The sequence below is a fragment of the Sphaeramia orbicularis genome, chromosome 9, assembly GCF_902148855.1.
Source record: "Sphaeramia orbicularis chromosome 9, fSphaOr1.1, whole genome shotgun sequence".
In the NCBI taxonomy this organism is placed as follows: Eukaryota; Metazoa; Chordata; class Actinopteri; order Kurtiformes; family Apogonidae; genus Sphaeramia; species Sphaeramia orbicularis.
Genome location: NC_043965.1, coordinates 10,715,081 through 10,734,173, shown reverse-complemented (window position 1 = coordinate 10,734,173; position 19,093 = coordinate 10,715,081). Strand labels below are relative to the sequence as shown.

Below are 19,093 nucleotides of genomic sequence, written 5' to 3'. Positions count from 1 at the left end.
ACCCTAGGGAGGAAAAAGCAGGTTCAGAGGATGAATGAATGAATGAATGAATGAATGAATGAATGACTAAACTGAGTGTTTGTTGGTCTGTGTTTGTGATCCAGTCTGAGTGTATTCGCTGACATCTGTGAGAAGACGGTGCTCAAGAGGATCCTGAAGGATCTGTGGAAGATCGTCCTCAACAGTTTAGAGAAGACCATCGTCCTGCCCCAGAGCAGCGACAGTCTGGTACACACACACACACACACACACACACAAATACATACAGAAACACACAAGCAAATATACACACAAATATACACAAACACAAATGCATACACAAACACATGTAAATACACAAACACAAATACACACAGAAACACACACAATTCTACACAGACACATACACAAACACACATGCAAATACATACACAAATACATATACACATACAAACACATACAAATACACACAAAACCACACACGAACACACACACACACACAAACAAACACAAATACACACACACAAACATATACATACAAACACACATATAAACAAACACACACAAATGCCTGTGGTCTGTTTGTGAGGACCCACAACAACATGATACAACCCGTTAACGTCTGTTTCTGTTCCTGAATCAGCTGAAATGTCGTATGTTTTCAGTTCACACCTCGTCAGGACACTGAAGATAATTTAGTGTTGTCAATGAAACCATCTCCATCTGCTGAGATGGAAAATCTGTTTTATTACTTTTTCATGACTATTGACCATTATGCCTGTTTACGCAAATATGCATCATACCCACATTTCCATCTTTTTTATATGCCGTAGTTAAATTAACAGTCTCCACTTAATTTAGCATCTGCTTGAAAACACAAGCACTTATTATAGTTGTTTATAAATTCAGGCGTTAAGATAAAATAGAACTTTATTTATTCCACTGTGCAATATACAACAAGCAAGTGCAGAGAAAAATGAAATACAAAGGGAAAAATAAGAAAGTTGGTTTTCATATAAATATAGAATTAGAATTAAATATTACTTATATTTACTTATGTAAATATTACTTATATTTACATTGTAGTAGCACACGCACATGGTGTGATATGCTAAAAAAGGTAAACACACTGGTACTTTCACTTTTTCTCGACTGTTTTCACACATTTTCTGAAAGTATGCCTCATACTCTCAGAAATCTACACACAAATCAAAAAACCCACACACAATGGGCAAAACCCCTCAATTCTCCTGCAAAATGAAACTTTATGTTAGAACTCCTTGACATATGAAATGGAGGGCTCAAATGTACGACTCACAAAAATTTAAGATTTCAACAAAAGTATTTTAACCCTTTCATGTATACTGGTCACTACAGTGGACATCTATTCTACAGCTGTTCTCTTGTATATTCATGGATTCTGTTTGTTTTTTTTTTCCACATATCTTTATTAAAGTTTTAAGACATTATATATCTTTTCTGACATGAACTAACTGAATTAGAGAAAAAAAGTCAAAACTAACTAAAACTAAACTATAATGAAAAATCCAAAACTATTATAACCTTGATTGGTTCAGGGGGGTTGGTGCATGACTTACATGTTGTGGTCCTTGTGTGTCAAGTACCAGTATTTGTGTGTAAACAATTGAGAAAAACTGTAATAGAGTCCACTATCGCAATCTCCAAGTCCTAGATGTTCACCTGTGAATGATGCGGGGTTGACTTGTGGAAGCCAAACACATTCTCCTTGGTTAAGGGGATAAATAATGTTCTCAGCTACAGATCATATGGAACCTTCAGAACCACATACGTCTAATTACAGCTTTAATCTGTAGAGTTCCTTTTCCAGGGGTCAGGTCCTCGTGATGGATGTATGAAATTCATCGTGGTCCTCTCAGTGACAAACGTAGCCTCTCTGTAGACAATAATAAATAATGTCATGTAGGTGTTCTGGATTCCATTTGGTATCTGGGTATCGCCACGGAAACGAACATGAGTACATCACAGGATTACAGCACCTCATGTCTGTCAGAAGAAAGGAGTATTACAGTAAAACCCACAGTGTTTGGTACCCTATACACAAGCGTCCTCTGGTGGTGAAACATAGACATTAGTGTTCTAGAGTTTTTTTTTCCCTCCGGTGACTTTCTTGTACCAAGGGCCCAACATGATTAGGTTTCAGGGGGGCCAAAATTGATAGGGGCGCCCCAGGGTGATAGTAATGCACCTTAACACTAGAAGCCACCAGCCATAAAACAGAATAAAGATGAAGAAGTCTGTTCTGAGCCACTGTTGAAACTGTCCTGTTCATTGTTTAAGAGCAGATTCAGATATTTACTACTGAAATTTCATATTTATTTTCATTCTAATGTCAATACTGATACCAGTATTGATTTGTTGCATGGCTGTGTTAGTCAGATAATCCGGTTACAACTCAATATTGTACTTTGGTATCACTAAATGAATCTGAATCAATCATTTAACCCTATAAACCATTAAATCATTGACAGAAAATTCCAGTTTTTTGAAACTGGAGCCTTTGTTGGTCCTTCTGAACAATCAAACAAAATATTTTTTCAAATATCAATTTCCATGTATGAGTTTCAATTTTGTATCATATTTGATACATTGGGTCTCAGTGCTGAAATATTATTATTTTTGAACAAACAAAACCATAATATAACATAAACATGTCTAACAAATTGGTAATTCCTTTTCAAAATTGTCAAAGTTCTTCCTCATTAATGACAGTTTTGTAGTGTCACTGGAAAGGCCTCTAGTGAATGAATTCCTCCCCCCTGGTGGATTATCTGTGTATTGCATGTATCTTATTGTATACATCAGGTTTTTCAAGAAAAAAAAAATCACACTGATCATGTAGAGGGCTTCAAAACTCGTGTCAAATATGATACGTTTGGCATTATGGGGTTAATACTGAATCAAATTGATATCGGATCAAATCAAATTGTGATAAATCGATTTAGAACCTTATGAATTGAAATGAAATCGATTAAGGAAATGCCTGTGATACCCAGCCCTATACAAGTCCATTGTGTTACTTGTAGAATTAGGTACTGAGGTCCGGATTGAGGATGGATTGAGGTCTGAGGGGGGGCACATCATCCATCTTTCCTTACGTCTGTATGTGCAAAAACTTTGGTGTGGACTGAAGGCCGAGGGTTTGTCATTGCGGTTTAATTTGAGTTTTTGTTTGTTTTTTTTTCAGGGTGCTCAGCTCCTCACAGCAGCTAAAGGACTCTCCAATCTCAAGGTAAAACATGTCAGCAAAAAGCACAACTCTTTATAATCTCAAACATGATGTCAATTTTAGTATTTAAATGTTAGCCATCTGTCACCTGTCAAAGGCTCAACATTTAAAGGATTTCCCCAAATCCCATTTTTCAAATTTCACGTGATTTCCAGGTGTAATGTTCTAAAGTCCTAATACTGTGTTTTTGTTTCAGGGAGGAGGTGAAGCCAAAACCCTGACGCCCAAACAGTGTATGATCATTGATGCAGGACTGGAGACCATCAAGGTAAACATCAACACACACATGTTCTATGGTCACGAACAGTGTTGGGAGTAAAGTAGTGCATTACAGTAACAGATTACTTTTTGCTGTAATGCAGTAGTGTAAGTCATTACTAATCAATTTTCAATCATATTTTACTCAGTCCATGTTCAATAGTGCTTGCGTTACAACACACTTTTCACCAATAACTTAATTGCTCAAATAAAAAAAAACAAAAAAAAAAAACAGTAAGACCGTGAGACCTTAAGGCACTGGCACTGATTTTTGTTTCTGTATGCCAATATCCTAAACCACTGGTGTCAAACATGTGGCCCGGGGGCCAAATCTGGCCCGCCAAAGGTTCCATTCCATCCCGCAGGATGAAAGTCCAAAAATGAACCTGAACAGTCCAGGTTGTCCAAATCATTTTGTTTCAGGTTCCACATACAGACCAATGTGATCTACAGAAAAAATAACAACACAATAGCCCATAAATAATGACAACTACAAATTTTCTATGTGAAAAATTATGTGGAAAAATTTTAAGTGAAAAAAAAAAACCCAGAACATTACACTGTGAAAATATTTACATTTACAAAACTATTCTTTCACAATAAAATGCAAATAAATACATAAATTAAAAACAAAGATGAACAACCCGAAATGTGCAATTTTAACAATATTCTGATTGTTACTAAAAATTTGGTGCATTTATGGATCCACTGTGATCTGTACTTGTGTTAATAATTAGAGATGGAATATTGTAGAAACTATTCAAATTTTAGTTCCAGTCTCCAAAATTTTAACAATATTCTGCCTGTTACCAAATGTTTATGGAACATTGTGTGTAAATGTACGTGTATAAATAATAAGTCAAGACATAATATTGTTAAAATTGCACTAATTTTTCAAATGAAATTAGTTTTTTCAGGCTTTTAACATCTTTTTTGTAAAATGTAAATATTTTCATAATTTAATTGGGTTTTTTTGTACTTAAACAAAAAGAAAAACTTGGATTTGTCATTATTTATAGGTTATTAAGTCATTATTTTTCTGGTCTGGCCTGCTTGAGATCAAACTGGGCTAAATATGGCCCCTGAACCAAAATGAGTTCGACACCCCTGCCTTAAGGAATCAAAAATGCGTCTGTACAGTTCTATTTCCTGTTGGTGTTCAGCCAATGGGTGCAGACAGCAGAAGACAGTCCACATGTCCACATGGACGTATGCTCATTACTAACCCTAACCCTGCTTTAAGAAACTAGTTAGCATTAGCATGATCCCTGTGATCAGCAATGACAAGGTAAGCTAACGTTTATGACTAGTTAGAATTCTTTATCGATTGCTGATTTATCAACCGGTGTCCTCAGCCCCACCCGCTGTTTGAACATGGAAAATGATGAAAAAAATGCTAGCGTTCCTAGAGTTATTTACTGAGCTATCTACCCACATGTACTTCAGGGCACAAATGTGTGCGTCCCAAGGCTCTCCTGTCTCTTGTATTTGGGGGGAGGGGGGTTCTACTGCACATGCGCCATTTATGACTAGTGTCTGTATGTAACTCAAAAGTAATACAGGAGTCATGTAACGCATTACAATTCTGAGACAATAATATTATAAGTTAAGGAATTACTTTGAAATAACAGTAACAAGTAATCTGTAATGGATTACAGTTTGGAAGTAACTTGCACAACACCTGTGGCCTTTATATCATCTACATTCATCCACAGACAGTTGCTTTCCGTACTCATCAGTCAGTTCTTCTTTTGCAGCAATACTTCCACGCAGGAGGAAACGGGCTGAAGAAAGCCTTTGTGGAGAAAAGTCCTGAACTGGCGTCTCTGAGATACGCCCTGTCCCTGTACTCACAGAGCACCGACGCCCTGGTCAAGACCTTCATCACCACACAGCACTCACAAGGTACACATACAAGTACTAATACACACATGTACTAGTACTCACAGAGCACCGACGCCCTGGTCAAGAACACCTTCATGTAGCAACAGACATGTGCAAATACAAACATGTACAAGTCCAAATACAAACAAGTACAAATACAGACATGTACGAAATTTCGTCCAGCAGCTCTTGGCATTAGGCATACATATTTACACACATATAATATAAAAGGCACATCTAAGATATATATATATATGTAAATAGAAAAATAGAATAAAATAAAGTGACAAGTATCCATAGTGCAAACATCAAACTTTTTTTTTTTGCCATGGTCACTTTAAAGTTTGATGTTTGCACTATGGATACTTGTCACTTTATTTTATTCTATTTTTCTATTTACATATATATATATATATATCTTAGATGTGCCTTTTATATTATATGTGTGTAAATATGTATGCCTAATGCCAAGAGCTGCTGGACGAAATTTCGTTGTGCCTCGCATAATGACAATAAAGATTCTATTCTATTCTATGTACATGTACAAATACAGACATGTACAAGTACAAATACAGACATGTACATGTACTAATACAGACATGTACATGTACTAATACAGACATGTACATGTACTAATACAGACATGTACATGTACAAATACAGACATGTACATGTACTAATACAGACATGTACATGTACTAATACAAACATGTACATGTACTAATACAAACATGTACATGTACTAATACAGACATGTACTGTAGAGGGTTTAATGTCCGTCATGTGTTTCCAGTTTAATAAAGTTCTCTCCTCTTTTCCCTCAGTTCATGATGGCATGGGCATCCGGATCACTGGTAACGAGAAAATCCGCCCTGATCGGGGTAAGTTTGCACTAAACACTTCCTATTATAGTATTATACATATTACCACTGTTGGGCAGAAACCTCTTATGTCCAAAACAGTGATTTTTCAGGAAATTGAAAAAATGATGTATATGCTAAATAAATGAATTGAGTTAATAAATGTACTCGCGAGTCTTTTTCAACACTTTTCATTGGTTAAATATTTCTAAAATCGACATGTCAACATGAGGACTGACCAACAGAATCGTCTTATGACAAAAAAACAAAAAATGGACTTACGAGGTTTCCACCCAATAGCAACAGTATTATATACACATTTATATTCTAGTATTATCTGCATGTCTTTGCTGGTGAAGGAAAGCACATGCGCAGAATCATAGTAAATACCATATTAAAAAAACATAACCTGACATGTTTTATTTATTTTATCTATACATAATTAAAAGGCAGTTTTTTCCACAAGTTCGAAATACATGGTGTCCATAAAATCTCTGTTTACAAATCTGTGGAAATTATTACAAAATGAAAAGTCAATTTTGAAAATTTTTTTTAATTTTTTTTGCCTCCTTTAAGTCCAACCAGATACTGTTGGAGAGGGTGGAGTCATCAGTGTTTGTGTTGTGTTTTTTTTTTTTTTTGTGCAGGTTCGGGGGTGGAGAAGCCCATCGGTGAAGCCATGCTGCAGATCGACATGATACTGGGGAAAGAACGGAAGGTTAACGTCAGAGGTGAGACGCAGACTTCAGTTCACTCATCACATCCACACAGAACCTGTAACTTATCCTCATCCTTTTATATCCACGACTAAATGGAGCATAACACCTCAGGTTTACACAATTAACCGTACATTAGTTATTTCATGTCATGTTCCGGGAGACAGATAGTAGTGCATTTGGACAGAGACAGATAAACCATGTTTTAGTGTCGATCTTTGATTCCATCCATCAACCACAAAGTAAACAGCCTTATAATCATTCCACTTTTCATTTAAGAGTTTTAAATGCTAACTTTTTAACCCTTGTATGGTGTTCATATTTTTTGTTATTGAGCCAGTGTTTGTGGGTCTGGTGGACCCACTGCATTTGTGGGTTTTTAATTCAACATAATCAAGCAATTTTATGTTAAAATACTCAACAGATGTTTACTTCATCCCAATTACAAGCAATATAAAAAGCATATATGTTTAATTTTTGTCTTTGCTAGATCACATTTATGAATGAAAGTGCTACTTGTTTTTAGTTAATTTTTTTAGTAAAATGTAATATAATCACCATAACTTTTATTTTATTCGAACTCTGAGATATATGGAGCACGCAACCTCATTTACAATATAGCTGAGACAGAACAAGACATTTGAAACATCCAATGGACATATCAGAAATACCGAAAACTAGAAGTGACAAAGACGAATTAAAAACAGAGAACTCTACTTAAAAACAGGAGCAGGACGAGATAGGAGAGGAAATATGAGAGGAAATAATTCACTGAAAAATAATTTCTCATCATTTTGTTTTAATAAAAAATTAGAACGGGTCCCACAGACCCAAACACCATACAAGGGTTAATCCATGTTGAGTGCTGCCAGATGGGAAAGTATTGTACCAAAGGTCTACATTTTGGCAGAATTATCTTATATGTATGTATGTATGTTTGTATGTATGTACGTATGTATTTATGTATGTATGTGTGTTTGTATGTATATTTGTATGTACAGGGTGGGGAAGCAAAATTTACAATGAACATTTAGTTGTTTTTTCTCAGCAAGCACTATGTCAGTTGTTTTGAAACCAAACATATATTTATGTCATAATCATACCTAACACTATTATCCACACCTTTTCAGAAACTTTTGCCCATATGAGTAATCAGGAAAGCAAACGTCAAAGAGTGTGTGATTTGCTGAATGCACTCATCACACCAAAGGAGATATCAGAAATAGTTGGAGTGTCCATAAAGACTGTTTATAATGTAAAGAAGAGAATGACTATGAGCAAAACTATTACCAGAAAGTCTGGAAGATACTATTAAAGAAGAATGGGAGAAGTTGTCACCCGAATATTTGAGGAACACTTGCGCAAGTCTCAGGAAGCGTGTGAAGGCAGTTATTGAGAAAGAAGGAGGACACATAGAATAAAAACATTTTCTATTATGTAAATTTTCTTGTGGCAAATAAATTCTCATGACTTTCAATAAACTAATTGGTCATACACTGTCTTTCAATCCCTGCCTCAAAATATTGTAAATTTCGCTTCCCCACCCTGTATGTACGTACATATGTATGTATTTATGTATGTACATATGTATGTATGTATGTATGTGTGTATGTCTCTTTAGTTAGGCGGGACAGAGCACATTAATGAACACATTTATACATTCCATTTCAGTATAAACTTGCACATATGCCAGAGTTAGCGTCAATGCTAATTTTTATCCGCAGTCCCCACTTAATAAATAAATAACAGTGATCCGTGCAATAAAAAAGTAAATACAATGGAATAAGTGCAGTACAGAGCAAGACAGGTTAATATGTCTAATAATATCTATCTATCTATCTATCTATCTAGTTATTGCTGTGAATGACATGAAATGGCAAACGTCAGGAATGTTCAGACCTTTCGTTGAAGTCTCGATGGTCGGCCCCTTCCTGGCCGACAAGAAACGCAAGTTTACCACCAAATCCAAAAACAACAGTTGGACGGCCAAGTTCAACGAATCCTTCCAGTTGTGAGTTTTGAGTCTTTGTCTCCACCTACATAAACCTTCGAAGTGTGTTGAGTTTCAGTTCATCCTCTTGTTCTTGTGTCCACTCTAGTGTTCTGGGTAAGGAATCCCCCGACTGCTACGAACTGCAGGTGACGGTTAAGGATTACTGCTTTGGCCGGGCGGACCGGGTGGTGGGCGTGGCCGTGATCCAGCTTCGCGACGTCGCCGACCGTAAGAGCTGCGTGGTCTGGTGTCCTCTGGGTCCACGCATCCACACCGACGAGACGGGGGTGACGGTGATGCGTATCCTGTCCCAGAGGCCCAATGACGAAGTGGCCAAAGAGTTCGTCAAACTCAAGTCTGAGACACGACCTGTGGAGGAGGGAAGATGAGCACCAACACTGACCCAGGATCAGAAGACACAGGACATGTCAACTTTAAGAACAGGAAACACTGGACGTGTCATCTTTAAGAACAGGAAACACTGGACATGTCAACTTTAAAAAACAGGAAACACTAGACGTGTCATCTTTAAGAACAGAAAACACTGGACGTGTCAACTTTAAAGAACAGGAAACACTGGACATGTCAACTTTAAAGAGCAGGAAACACTGGACATGTCAACTTTAAAGAACAGGAAACACTGGACATGTCAACTTTAAAGAGCAGGAAACACTGGACATGTCAACTTTAAAGAACAGGAAACACTGGACATGTCAACTTTAAAGAGCAGGAAACACTGGACATGTCAACTTTAAAGAGCAGGAAACACTGGACATGTCAACTTTAAGAACAGGAAACACTGGACATGTCAACTTTAAAGAGCAGGAAACACTGGACATGTCAACTTTAAAGAACAGGAAACACTGGACATGTCAACTTTAAAGAGCAGGAAACACTGGACATGTCAACTTTAAAGAGCAGGAAACACTGGACATGTCAACTTTAAGAACAGGAAACACTGGACATGTCAACTTTAAAGAACAGGAAACACTGGACATGTCAACTTTAAGAACAGGAAACACTGGACATGTCAACGTTAAAGAACAGGAAATGCTGGACATGTCAACTTTAAGAACAGGAAACGCTGGACATGTCAACTTTAAGAACAGGAAACGCTGGACATGTCAACTTTAAGAACAGGAAACGCTGGACATGTCAACAAACAACAACAAACACTGGACATGTCAACGTTTAAGAACAGGAAACAATGGACATGTCAACAAACAACAAGAAACACTGGACATGTCAACTTTAAGAACAGGAAATGCTTGACATGTCAACGTTTAAGAACAGGAAACACTGGACATGTCAACAAACAACAAGAAACACTGGACATGTCAACTTTAAGAACAGGAAACGCTTGACATGTCAACGTTTAAGAACAGGAAACACCGGACATGTCAACGTTTAAGAACAGGAAACACCGGACATGTCAACTTTAAGAACAGGAAACACTGGACGTGTCATTGACCCTTTTTACTTGACAATAAAATTCAGATAACTGGGAGTAATCAGATCTGACGCATTTACATGCCCCTCAGAAATAATCAAAAACCTGATTTAGACACTCCAGTCCATTATCGGATTTTTTTCGGAGTACATACAGTACATACATACGTAGTGATGGTAGACTACGTAACTTCAGGTTTCTATTATTTTAACTGTGTTTACGCATGCGCAGACGTAAAAAAACTAAATAAATCAGATTAACCTGTACCCATGCAGAAGACATCAGAATATTGGGGAGAAATCCAGGTGTGTTAATCTGATTTCTCATTATCAGATTACTGTTGTTATCTGATAAAACATATCAGATTATCCTGTTTACATGATCACTTGAATATTCTGATAACTCCAGAAATCGGATAATGACCAGAGTATTTGTTTAAATACTAAACAGACTAACTGTCAAGAGGGCTGGTTTTAAGAGTCAAAAAAATATTATTCTTTTTTTTTTTTTTTTTTTTTGGCTAACAGCTAAAAATAGCTAACATTAATGGCTGATACATTTGCTGGAAACTCTATAAAATAAGTGTTTAATGTCAGAAATGAGAGAAGTTAGCAGCTAGTTTTGCAGCTTTTTATCACAGTGTTGACGTTACTGTTATAGAAATGTCCTGGTTCGGTGCATAGATTGTACGTAAAGATGGACGATGCAACCGTTTCATTCCACTGTGTAAAACAAAGACACATTTTCGGAATCATCAGAGCCGCATTAGTTATGTGGCATCTGTCCAGACATGAGGACGCCATGTCATCTGTTTGTAGATGTGTATCTGACAGATCAGGTCACCCATCATCCATTTTTATAACATCAAATATCATAAAAACTGACTGAATACGAAGGTGTTTTAAAGTGAAATCTATTTAAAGTCCAAAAACACCTTTATGAAGCATGTATTGGATTAGTGTATTAGATAATAGAGTGACATAGCTTTATGAACATTACCACAGCCAACCACCAGGGGGAGACATTTATCCTGACTTTCTGAGGTTGCATATAAACCCTATGGTGTAATTGTTGCCAGTGCATCAATGCCAACACCATTTTACGTAGGACTTTACATCCACTAAGGCTGTAAAGTTACATTTAAGTTATTTATACTCATGTTGGAAATAGTGAGACCCTTAAAATGTTAGTAGCGTTTAATTTTGGAATTTATGCTTCTGTGGGAAAGTCTGAGTTTTCTCTTATTCTTTGATATTTTAACTGAAATGTACAGTCAGGTCTCGTAGTTTGTTAGCCTTAAAGCCAGAGAGAAGTGAAGAGATTTTACATTTGAAAATGTTTACATGGGGTCAGGGGGAGGGGGGTGACGGGGCGGGACACATTTTATCTAAACTTAAGAATTCTAGGTAGTTTTGAATGTAGCCTGTTCAGCATCTTTAAGGGACTGTCATTTTCAGTTTAGTTGTAAACTGAATAGACTGTTGACTGTAAATCTGCTCCAAAAAACAACAAAAAAAGACTTTGAGAGGTGAAATAACATGAGGACCTTTTAGGAAACTAAAGGACCTCAATGACCTTTTTTTTTTTTTTTTTTTTTTTTTTTTTACTGTGGATAACTGGAAAAAATAGAGGTTTACTGTCACAGCCTTTCATGCATGAATGTACCGATCAAACCTTTCTGAACATCTGACTGCTTCGTCGATTCCGTGAACCCAGGACTGGACTCGTCCCGGTTGTAAATGAAACCTCCAGGCTGCTCATCCACCACGGGTTCCGTTGGATGTTTACCACGTGCCAATTTGAGCCATGTTGAACGAGCTATGGTCTTGAGTTTGGCCACGTTTGCAGACAGATGTGGTCGTTGTAGACGTCCCACTTTCACTGCATGTTTGCCAAAAACTGCACTTTGGTTCCCCTTCATCAACAGGATCTGTTTGGTAGAATTCAGTCAAACGGGCCCAGAGTTGTGGTGTTCATTCATCCTAACACATCCTGAATAACCTCCTGTAACCGACGGTGCATGAAGGGGATGTTGTACAACGGCCACCGCTGCATTCTCACCTTAACTCTTGCACTTTTAAAAAACGACTGTAACTTTGTACAAATAAAAGCCGATGAACAGAGCATGTATTTACTGTAAAACAAAGTCAACTAGAAGTGTGATCTTTCTCTTGTATGTACTGTGAAATATGAAGATTGATCAAATGGATGTAAAGTACTTATTATTCTAATGTGACATATGTTGAATATACTTGGAACAATATTTTCTATATAAAACATTTATAAATCAAGTCATTGGGGTGCATCATTTTTGGTATTTCTTTACATTTTTTAAAATAATTACCTTAATTGCTTTGCGAGTCTAAGGCTACGTTCAGAAAGCACGTCTAAACCAAGGTTATTATCGTTAACGAAAACTAACAAAATGACAAAAACTAGAATTGAAAAAACATTTTCGTTAACTGAAATAAATAAAAACTATAATTAAAAGAAAAAATGATAACTAACAAACTGTATTGTGTGCTTACAAAACTAACTAAAACGTATGAAAGTTATGGATAAAATTCCCTTTGTTTTCGTCTTTGTCAGTGTCGGATTGATTCGAAATCGATTTATTTTGCTCTAGCAATTTTGGCTAGCGGCACCGTACCACACTTCATGGTCCGACGCTTCTCGTCACTTGTAGTTTCCAGTCGTCTTCTGGTCCCCACTCTACCTGGAAACATGAGGACTAAAGTTGGGAGAAAGCAGCAGAGTCCTGTCTGGTATTTATTTGAATATGACAGAGAAGAAGATAAAAGAAACAAACAAACAAACAAAAAAAACTAGACTAAAACAAAGCATTTAGAAGAAAATAAAAACTAATAAAAAGTAGCAAACCTGCTCTAAAAACTAATAAAAACTAACTGAATTAGAGAAAAAAAAGCCCAAACTAAATAAAACTAAACTATAATGAAAAATCCAAAACTATTATAACCTTGGTCTAGACGCACAATTCGGATTTTTGGTGAATGGTGAGTTTCATGGTTAGGCTGGTTTAATGGATAAAAGGGAAAAGCGTTTGGAACGCAGTCAACCGGTTGACATCACAACTAACACTTTTAACCGTGCATTGGAGCACTCACTAGGGCCTTGGTGGGAGGTTAACTGGTTACTTGTTCAGTGACCTTTGTTTTGTGCCCAACTGCTGTGGCTGCGCCGGATAGCATCCGTGGAATCTTCCTACGGAGGGTCAAGGGGTTCAGTCAAACCAGGATTTGGCTATGGGCAACGAGCCAAGCAAAGGAGTCCAGGTTCTGACAGGGCCTTTAATGGAGGACATGAGGAAAATATGGTTCTGAAAGCGTTCAGTGTCTGGCGGTCTGGACAAGCCCATTTGGCTTTCTGAAGGGGGGTTCTTTGAGTCAAAATCAGCTGAAACAATTAGACCGGGACTTACAAGAAAAGGAAATTAAAAAAAAAAAAAAAAAAAGCTCGATTTTCTACTTGTTTTTTCAAATTTTCTTATTATTCTGTGGTTGATAATTTTGTAGGGGTAAAGCTCATGACATTGTGAATCTTGTTGTCGGTCAAAGTTGATGCCAACTGATTAATTTCTTTATCGTTGGGAATTAATTATTTTGTTGTAGTTACGCAGCAACGTAATGTAAGTTGGGGATGCCCAACGCCTGGTAAAGCACAGTATTTGACAATTTCGTCATCTTAAAGTTTTTGTGGCCCAGATCGTCATGTCTGGAAGATTAATGTTCCACGGGGGACATGAATAAGTAGTTTCGGAAATGTGTGTTTTTGTGTTATTGAACATAACTTCAGCTGCGGTAACCCAGACTGAGGTCTGTCCCTGTTAGATGGGAAATGCACATTTTAAGTCCTGCCACCGGATTGTGACGGGCCAAGATTCAAATGCATGAGTCATAATAAATACGGGCTAGATGTTTTAAAATGGGTCTGTGAATGGGGTGAACATGATGACTTTTCTTCTGAAGGTACCTTGTCTTTACAAAATGTCAGAATGTCAGAAAACTACATTTGAGAACTTTGCCGAACACAGACACAGATTGTTCTTTGTCACACACAGGAAACTGCATCTAGTGCGTCAACTTTTGCTCCTCCCCCGTTCTCCTCCTCCTTTCTCTGCTCCTCTCTATACTCCAACCTCACAGCTCTGAAGCTCCTCCCAGAAGATGACCACACCTGCCTGTGTCCACCACAGCCAATGGCACACCCACAGCCTAGCAGCAGGAAGCCACTGTCCGTCCCCGTGGGCAGGAAGCTCCTCCTCCTCCTCTGCATCAACCTCAACAGCGTCATACCAGAGCAACTGTCAAAATCAGCAACGAACTCAGAGCCAAAGGAAAAAGCAGCTGGGGTGAGACTGTGACTGGTTATAATCTGAGACAGACTGTTTGATCTGAATCCACCAGACTGTGAATATGAAGACACCAGCGGTATCTCAGGTCTGATGGTGGAAGTCTCTGGTCCAGATGGTCCAGTTCTGCTTCATCGTCCATGGTCACCAAATGACATCAAGGCAAAGGTGGCTGAGGCCAAGGCAGGAGACGTGGATGAGACAGATACAACAGACAACAGCGTTTGGTCGCTGGCAGCAATGACCTGGAGGATACAGGCAACGACGGTTCCAAAGCAACTAAGAGGATACAGGCAACAACGGTTCCAAAGCAACGAAGAGGATACAGGCAACAACGATTCCAAAGCAACTAGGCTGTGAGACACCTACACCTGCACCTCTCTCCCTCTCTCCTCTCCTTCCCCTCCCCTGCAGCAGAAGTCATGCACATGCTTACTAACCCAGATTCTTCGTCTGCATATCAGCTGTCTACACTGACGTCACACACCTACGCCAAGCACACACACACACTCACATGTTTTAAACAGTTGTCAATGATATCTTTAGGAGTTTTTTTGGTAAACAACTTCTTGGTAGATTTAGAAACTACAAGTTTAGTTTTATTGGGAACAGGGGGTTTTACTCTGATGAAAACTATCTGTCAAACCCATCCTTTCTAAAGCAGCCAGTGGTGAAACAGTCCAAGTGTATTTCACTGAACCAATGTTGTGTTCACTGTCAGACATTTTTTTTTACACATAGATTTTTGTTTTCAACGGCATGCCACCCTTGAAGAAAAAAAAAAAAAAATCTCCTGGCCAGAGATCTTACGGTTAACCTGCATTACATTGCACCTCTCATGTTTCAACAGTTCATCCCCCCTCAGTTCAACCACTGTTCACAGAATCCACTCCTCACACGTCTCTTGTGCGTCCTCGTTCACAGAGCTCATAGGACTTAGCTCCATAGCATGCCAAGCCTTTTGGATCACTGACCGGCAGCCCTCACCATCAGTTTCCATTCTTCCTTTATATTTCTGCCAGAGAGAAAAAAAAAAAAAAAAAAAAACAGGTTTCATTCAATATTGTACACATTAATAGATCCATGCCATCCTTGGTGGTCATTCTGCGTACAACTGCATCCAGTACATAGGTACCATGTATGTCTGATTAAAAATTAATAATTACCCTCCAATCCATATTGTCCCTAAAATCTGATTATCACCCAAAATGTCTGATCCTCTTAGACAGAAACCATCGATGGTATTCAACTGTGTATTCACTCATTTTTCCTAAAAGGGAAATTGGAGACAGTGGTCCCCTGAAGGTCAGCCTGAAAAGCCGTTGGTGAAGTTGACCCATGGGTGTGACCAAGTGTCAAAGGGAGGATGGTTAAAGCACTAAAACCACACTGGTGCTCTGTAGGGTATGTGCATGTGAACCTGTGACAGGCACAGCCTCAGCCCCTTTGACATTCGGTTTGCCACATCTCCTCGTTTGAGATTCTGCTCCGAATCTCCAAACCCTTTCCTACTTCTCATTTCAAACATGATATGCTCTCTTGTTGTGCTGCTTTCTCTCCCATCCTCAAACAGATTTGTGAACAGGTAGCTGTGGACCTGTCCATTCCAGCCTCAGGTCCACTTCACAGCCTTCAACCAGGTGACTTCATGCTGGTCACAGACTTCAGAAGGCCCAACAAGCCACCAGGGTTCACATCAGTCACTGCAAAAAGGTCATCTCTGCATCACCCGCCTAAAAGGTGCATGACCCAAGGCAACACCCAACGAGGTAGACCAGGACGAGAAGTGGCTGACATCAGTGGTAAAGCCAAAACCACCAACGAACAGATGGTGAATTCAAACGCTCTGTTCCACCTATGAGGCTGATGACATTCCTACGTGGGAGCGACCCCCTGAACGAGATCAAGAACGTAAACTTTTCTCTCACTTTCTGCTTTCACACATACAGCTAAAACAACCCTGAGTGCAAGCCTAGCGCTGCTCATGGGTCACATGGTTGACATCACACAACCACTGCACAGTACATGTTTAGGCCTGTGTCTGACTAGGTCAAACAGAGTTGAGAACACAAACCTCTGGTTCATGGAAACCCTACAGTGTCAACTAAACCCAACCCTAGTAAGACATAGGGGTGGTTCACAAACGGACTGTGTTCATGAACTCTGACAGACAGTTCAGAGACATCGCTCCTTCTATGTCCTCACCTGAAGAAAGGGCCTGGACTCAGCTGATGGTCATCACACACCAACCAACCATCTCAAGCAGCGTCCCTGACTGTACTGATCATTTTCTTGTCTCTCCTTGTTGTTGTTGTAAAAGTTATCCTTGTATTCTGTAAGGTTCAACGTAAATATTAAGTGTTAATTATGATATAGACCTAGACCACGGCACCCGTTCTGGGGGCCTGGATTTAGTGACCTCAGAGAATCCAGTGGTGCCTTGTTCTCCTGTCTATTTTCATAGTCGTTCCATCTTTCTTGTGCCCTTACTCCTACTTCTGAAAATGCCACCACAGTAGTGAAGACAACACATAGGAAGCCACAGTCCGAGAATTGGGTCAATCTTCCTCAACACAGGTCATCTGTCACTAACTCCTGTTGTAAAAAGGGTTTCTTCTACTGAAGTTCATCTTCTCAGATTTATTTAACAAAATACAAAAAATAGAGAATAAAATACATATGAACTTAAGCACACAGTCCAAACAGCCAGAAAAACTGTGAGCTCCTCTGGGCTCTAATGTCACATACCCCCCAGGCTCGTAGCACCCCCCAGCTCACCTGAGGATCTTAAAGCTACAAGGTCTTATATTTATCCACAAGATCTAAGAAGGAAATAAAAAACAAAGATATTACTTTAACATTCTATCCCTTTGAGACTTAAAATATTCCAATAACATTTGATCATGAAGGAATACATTTTAATGTTGAGGCTGAAGTCTGAAAATGAATTAACTTTACTATTCAAATAAAGTTATGAAATGAGCCTTTTTAACCGTTTTTAACAGTGACAATCTCCAGTAGAGTGCTATAATATGAGGCCTACAACATAACTCCCACAAAAATGTGCAAATTGTACATAAACTACAGGTTTGAAAGTTTTCGCTCACATTCAAATTTACTGCAGTTATTGCAAAAGAAATCTTACAGCTTAAACACGAATTTCCTCTATTTTACTTGCACCTCAGTTGGTCTGACAATGTGGCTAACCTACACATACAGACCTACTTAAGACAAACTCTGCAGACTTCTAAAAGTAAATTCTAATGTGACTCAGTGTTGCACACACATAACATAAACACTGACAATCCTTGTGCTTTTTCAACTAGGTGCAATAGGTAATAGCAGAACTGGCTCTGACTTATATTTATTGCAGTCATTAAATACATTTTCTTCCCTTTAATGGGAACACTTATTGTGTTATTATGTGTGGTAGTAACATTAAAAATCATAATGTGTCAGTGGGGATGGTGTACCTAGTAATGCCGTGAGATTGTAGGGGACTATAAATGGAGAAGGGGAGAGTGTCCCTGTCAATGGAAAAGTAAATTCATCAGTCCTGTTTTCACAATTTGCTAACCCGCAGGCTACCTTGAGAGTAATGTTACACCCAGATGTGTGTCCCAAATTATAACGTGTGTGTTCTGTGACTGGGGAATGGAAGCACAACTGTGGAATAAAAAAAGATTAGACAGATCTCTGAGCCGAAAAACCACATTTTTCTGTACCATAGTAGTATTAGTGTCTCTAGAGAAATTTCTTGGATTTCTGAAGGAAGGTCACGTTGGGTCTCAACCCCAGCCAGGGGTACGCCGTGACAGACGGCCAATCACCCACTGTCCACTTTATCATTGTCAATAGTGTGTGATTGATCGAGAGAGGATAAGGAGCGAACAGAGTATCTTCGTGTGAGCTGTGTGGCATCAAACTGCACACATAGCACACAGATTAGTGACACGTCGTGTCAGGTCACGTGTCACTCGCCACCACGTATTATCACTATACTTGTGGTGATCAATGAGGTGGAGGTCACGTCCGTGACGTCACCGAAGCTCTTCTGACCCTAGCTCAGGGATTAAAGCAAAAATTTTTCATCTGACTGAAAATTTTCTTCTGGTCAAAATCATTGGCCACTATTAAAAATGATGCAATACAATACTGCTATAGCGTACAAGTTTATATAGTCAAATTTGGCAGTACTGTAAAACACACTGAATGGGAGAGTGTACAGGTGTAGAAGATTAGTAACATGGATAGAAAAAATGTCATGAGTGGCATTGGTAGGGGGTCTGGGGGTCCTCCCCCAGAAAATTTTTAAA

The 19,093-nt window shown here is 38.6% G+C and overlaps 1 protein-coding gene across 3 annotated transcripts in view; it reads left to right on the top strand.

Annotated features, from left to right (window-relative positions):
* The window catches only part of LOC115425830 (protein unc-13 homolog B-like), a 240,365-nt gene extending 227,666 nt beyond the window's left edge, over window positions 1–12,699 (top strand). For all 3 annotated transcript variants that reach the window (XM_030143619.1, XM_030143616.1, XM_030143617.1), the window contains 9 exons: window positions 105–228; window positions 3,206–3,250; window positions 3,444–3,515; window positions 5,263–5,410; window positions 6,214–6,270; window positions 6,897–6,980; window positions 8,817–8,976; window positions 9,065–9,394; window positions 10,338–12,699. In XM_030143619.1, the coding sequence (XP_029999479.1) occupies window positions 105–228; window positions 3,206–3,250; window positions 3,444–3,515; window positions 5,263–5,410; window positions 6,214–6,270; window positions 6,897–6,980; window positions 8,817–8,976; window positions 9,065–9,347 (973 nt within the window). In that variant the 3' untranslated portion in view covers window positions 9,348–9,394; window positions 10,338–12,699. The remainder of the gene's footprint in view (window positions 1–104; window positions 229–3,205; window positions 3,251–3,443; window positions 3,516–5,262; window positions 5,411–6,213; window positions 6,271–6,896; window positions 6,981–8,816; window positions 8,977–9,064; window positions 9,395–10,337) is intronic.
* Window positions 12,700–19,093: the final 6,394 nt, after the last annotated feature.